The sequence below is a fragment of the Mycetomoellerius zeteki genome, unplaced genomic scaffold (assembly GCF_001594055.1).
Source record: "Mycetomoellerius zeteki isolate Tzet28-1 unplaced genomic scaffold, Tzet1.0 scaffold95, whole genome shotgun sequence".
Lineage (NCBI taxonomy): Eukaryota > Metazoa > Arthropoda > Insecta > Hymenoptera > Formicidae > Mycetomoellerius > Mycetomoellerius zeteki.
In genome coordinates this window covers 715,465-720,862 of record NW_017257990.1, presented here as the reverse complement: position 1 = coordinate 720,862, position 5,398 = coordinate 715,465, and the positions used below count along the sequence as shown (strand labels likewise).

At 36.2% G+C, this 5,398-nt stretch overlaps 1 protein-coding gene across 1 annotated transcript; it reads left to right on the top strand.

Annotated features, from left to right (window-relative positions):
- Window positions 1-999: 999 nt before the first annotated feature.
- On the top strand, window positions 1,000-2,238 carry meigo (Solute carrier family 35 member B1 homolog meigo). The gene is made up of 2 exons (XM_018460597.1): window positions 1,000-1,546; window positions 1,636-2,238. Exons 1-2 carry the CDS (start codon window positions 1,157-1,159, stop codon window positions 2,209-2,211), a joined length of 966 nt encoding a protein of 321 aa, XP_018316099.1. The 5' UTR covers window positions 1,000-1,156; the 3' UTR covers window positions 2,212-2,238.
- The last annotated feature ends 3,160 nt before the right edge of the window (window positions 2,239-5,398 follow it).

Genomic DNA, 5,398 nt, shown 5'->3' with positions numbered 1-5,398 from the left:
ATGGCCGCAGCACAGACTCTTGCATAACGCATAATGCATAGTGCACAAGGAAATCGACCAATCGAAATTCTTCTTTTTCATGGAATGGGAGGAAAGAAAAGATTCTGATTAGTTGTGAGAGATTCGCTTATGCACTATGCGTGATGTGTTATGCAAGAGTCTGTGCTGCGGCCTTTAATCAGGCTTTATGCGTTATGCAAGAGGCTGTGCTCCTCGCTATGAACACAATAGACACAGGCAATAGGCTCTGGGGTATAAGTTCGATATTATATCCCAGAACTCTGATTGGATGGCTCGTTATTCCCTGTTGCTTGTGCCTATTGCCTGTGTCTATTGGCTACGTTTACACCGTGCGCTTAGTCCGCGACCTATACGATAAGTGTCTTTGTTTAACCTACAAGATAAACAAGGACATCTATTGTATAAGCCGCGGCCTAAATGCACGGTGTAAACGTAGCCATTGTGATTCCAGCTTTAGGGCCATTGTCACCAAGCTTGTTTGAAGCAAACAAAATGACAAATGCGATTGGTCAATTCCGATGGACTAACTGGCCAGTTAAGTTAACTGAGCTTGGTGACAGCAGACAGTGGCCCTTAGCAGAGGAATTAAAAAAGAAGAAGAACAAGCATCATGTACATACCGCTGGCTTTATACACCTAACCTCTTCTTTTTCTAATGTGATCCTCTTCTAACTAACAGTTAACTTATAAACGACGTAGCCAATCAGTATTAGACACATGTATTGGCTCTCCACTCTGTTTATGCCCACTCTATTAGTTTCTCCGTGATTGATTCAAGAAATTGTATATTTCTCTATGATTGGTTCAAGATGTCGCATATCTCTTTGTTGATTGGACTGGCGTGGGCCTTATTTTGAGCATGCGTATATTTTAGGCAAATTTTTAGTAGTAGTTAAAGGGACAGAATTAACAATCTAGTGTAATAAGAAGTCTGTGATTTGATTTGAACGCTGCTTCGTTTTCTATAGGGTGGGGGAATTTCGCCAGCGAAGCTCGGCTACATGAAATCGTAATTTAAAGTTTGAAGGATCTCTAGCTCGGATTCTCTGGTTTGCCCTGGTTGAAATAACGCGAGTGACACATCAAAAGACAGGCTTTTTTTTATGTGGTTTTACAATATTATATCCGTTGAGAAATGGCTACTACTAATGAATATACTAAATTGTTCATATGTTCGACCGGCATATTTGTGTGCTATTTCTACTTCGGTATGTTACAAGAGAAAATCACACGTGGACAGTACGGCGATGGGGAGAATCGGGAAAAATTTACGTACATGTTTGCACTGGTTTTCATTCAGTGTCTGGTGAATTACATATTTGCTAAAATGATTTTGCTGACGGTGATGAAACAAGGCGAGGATACTACAAGGACTATATATTATTCGTTGTCTGCTCTAACATATCTTCTTGCTATGGTGTGCAGTAACATGGCATTACAGTTTGTCAATTATCCGACGCAGGTGATCGGTAAAGCTGGCAAGCCTATACCTGTGATGATATTAGGTGTATTGCTAGGAAAAAAGGTATGCAATTTAATAAGGTATGCTATTTACCAAGATAATTTTATACATTGAATTGTTTGCTATCTTTAATTATCATTTTTTCTTTACAGATATATCCAATTAGAAAGTACATATTTATTTTCTTGATTGTCGTTGGAGTTGCATTGTTTATGTATAAGGATGGTAATGTTTCTAAAAAGCAAGCAGAGTCGCAATTGTCAGTTGGAGAATTGTTATTACTATTGTCGTTAACGATGGATGGATTAACAAGTGCAGTGCAGGAACGAATGAGAGCTGAGCATAATTCAAAATCAGGACACATGATGCTCAATATGAACTTTTGGTCTGTTATCCTTAGTAGCGCAGTGATTCTTATTTCTGGAGAACTTTTTGAATTTATTCGTTTCCTACAAAGGTATCCTTCCACCATATGGCATATAATGACATTTTCTATGGCTGGAGCATTTGGACAATATTTTATATTTCTAACTGTAGCTGAATTTGGTCCACTGCCATGTTCAATTATAACCACTACTAGGAAATTTTTTACTGTTTTAGGCTCTATATTAATTTTTGGAAATAATCTTTCTCTTAGACAATGGTTGAGTACACTTATAGTATTTTTAGGTTTATTTTTGGATGCTATGTATGGTAAAGATAAAAGTAAGAAAGGTACTGTAAAATAGAATGTGATAATTATCTCAACAGTTACTTGGATATATACTTTTGAATACTTCCAGCATTTAAATAATCATATCATCATAACGATTATTTATAATTTATCATAAATATATTAGGTTTTCTAATCACATGTAAGTTAATAATATATTACACAAAAATTGTTATATTTTCTGTTTATATTTTTTTAAAAGATAAAAGAAACTTTTTGAATGAAAGGGGATTGTGTAATTTTCTCAATTTATACATTAAAGATTAACAAACATTAATAAATTTTAATCAATTATGATAGTTTGTAAAGTTTAATTTAGTAAAAATATGTATATAGTTAAAATATATACTTGTATACATATACACTATCATTTATCAATTTCAATGTTCCCCAGATTTGTCGATTTCTTTGTAAAGATGATCATGATATATATGTTTTTTTTCCACAGAAATGAGTTTATCTGTTGTAAAACACTTTAGGGTTGGTTTATAATAGGCCGTAATCTGTTAACTTTTTTCGTAATGTATAACACGCATTTTACAATAAGCCATTAGTCATAAATCAGAAGTTAGAAACTGGAAATTGATCAATCATAGGCTGCGTTCAGCAGAACGTTTGTTTTGCAACTGTTGGAAGTTTCCTTCGCGCTGATTGGATCATACTTTTAGATCTAGAAGAATGGTCCTATCTCAGCAGACAATCATAAAACGGTTGCAAAACTGTTGAGTCTGCTGAACGCAACCATAGTCGTCAATTTTCAGCTTCTAACTTGATTTATAACTAAAGCCCATGGCACATAAGGCCATCACATGTACAAAAATTTTAGTCGTAATCGTAAAGCCTTGTGTCCACGATGCTAGAAATTGGTCCGAGATCTCGGAGAGAGAAAGAATTAACCAATCACATCTAAATAATTTAGTCACATGATCAATGCGATTGGTCAATTCTTTCTTCATCCGAGGTCTCTGACGGATTTCTAGCATCGTGGACACTGGGCTTAAGGCCGTAAGCACAATCGAGCGTTTTAAAACGCGAGATAGTAATTTTGATTGTGATTGGTCGATTTGCTTGCGATCTTACGATTACGACTAAAATTTTTGTACGTGTGATGGCCTATACAAAAACGTAAGGCCGTAAGATGTAATCAGTAAGCGAATTGACCAATCACGGTAGAGACCGTGAGGCCAGTAGCGAATCCAATGTTACGATTTCCTTACTTGCTTACGTCTTACGGCCTTACGTTTTTGTATGTGCCATGGGCTTAATGGCTTATTATAGAATGGCCATAAGAGTTGATCAATCATAGTCGAATGAGACGAGAATAATCGACTGTGATTGGTCAATTCTTATAGATTACGGAAAAAGTTAACAGATTACGGCTTACTATAAACCAACCTTTAATCATAAACACATATGACTAAGGGTGCCGTCACATGCGGCGTAACCTGCGTATTCTAGTAATTTACTAGAATACGTTATTTTTTATTTAATAGAATACGCCATTCTGAAAGCCAGCATTCACATTGGGCGTATTTCACGGAAGATTAGAGAAAGGCGGAACTAATGCAGCCAATTGCTGATTAAAATTTCTGTTGTACACTCTAACAGAAATGCTAAACGAATTTACGATTGGTTTTCGTAACCTACGCAACTCGAAAAGTACGCCTCATGGGGAACCGGTACTTTTTATCGCGTACATACAATACGCGTTTGTACAAATTTAGAAGAAGAAAGTCTGATTTATAATGTGTGGCCGTAACCGTTAACTTATGCCGGTGCCGGTAAAGTTCAACCATAGGATTTCAATGCTTTCGTTCATACTAACTTGCCGAAACCAATCGAAAATTCGTTTAGCATTTCTGTTAGAGTGTACAACAGAAATTTTAATCAGCAATTGGTTGCATTAGTTCCGCATTTCTCTAATCTTCCGCGAAATACGCCCAATGTGAATGCCGGCTTTCAGAATGGCGTATTCTAGTAAATAAAAAAATAACGTATTCTAGTAAATTACTAGAATACGCAGGTTACGCTTACGCAGGTTACGTCGCATGTGATGGCACCCTCAATCTTCAATGCATAGTCTGATTCCGGCCTTACAGCCAATCAACAGACTTGAAAAACCTTGTACGACACACGTGAAATATCGGGCTCAGAATGTGGGTCGCTGGTCACAAAACTGGGAGAGGCGTACTTGCATACAGTTCAATTGCACACACCACTCACATCGGCCTATTCTTAGTAATTTTTCATTGCTCCACCAATGAGATTATATTATTTTAAATTAGCCAATTAGTGATGTGGGTAATTGATATACACCCTTGTACAAAGAGAGCAGGCTTATTTTGTAGCTAACGTAAATTTCGTTATCATTATAAGGCCGTTGCGCAACTCTTTTACATCATATGACCTGTTGGCATCTCTTTTTTGTACGTGCGGTCACGTGACGGTCTTAATCTACGCATCTAATTTGCGCAGATAGCACTTTTACAGGTTTGTTCGAGTCGCATGCTCCAACTAGAGTCCTAGATTTATCAGAGAGGCGCAACCGGCTTAAGTTAGTATGACAAAGGTACAAGGAAGAGTGCTAAACATGGCTGACATGCTACGAAACTGCCTTTAAACTGTCAAACAAGATAAGACAAAGTAATATAAAATTATATTTAAATGAATCGTATCAATTCTTTAGAGGGAATATTTATGTATTAATAAGTCAGTTGATTTAATTGTCATTATAATCGCTTTTGCGTATCACCATAATCTCTTAATTTGCACTGCTGTTAACGGAGTAAAACTTTACTCGATGGTAAAGATTCTCGATAAAATTATTCTTGAAATTAAAAAAAATATTGCATTACTCAGATAAATAATTCTGTATGATACGTAGAAGAATTTCATATGGTTTATCTATGGAGTATTCCAACTGTTTGGAATGAAGTAATTTTAAAGTCATTTGTGATTGCTTGTTTGTAAATTAAAACAGAAATGTTTGAAGATAAGATATTGTATAATTGCAGATACGATTGCAGTATTATGTTCTTACATTCAAGAAACATTGAAAAAACTGATAATTATGAAGCATATACATATATCTACTGTTAACGAACAAGTAATCAGGGCTTTCTGTATAATACCCAAGAAGACTAGAGACCAGGAGAGTCAACTCGCGTGGCGGGGGTGAGTCAAAAAACGTCCGCGGCTATTCA

Excerpts from the sequence above, each read along its gene's own strand:
- meigo (XM_018460597.1), top strand. The coding sequence starts at position 1,157 with ATGGCTACTACTAATGAATATACTAAATTGTTCATATGTTCGACCGGC. Across the intron at positions 1,547-1,635 it reads GTGTATTGCTAGGAAAAAAG|ATATATCCAATTAGAAAGTA; the intron begins GTATGCAATTTA and ends TTTTCTTTACAG.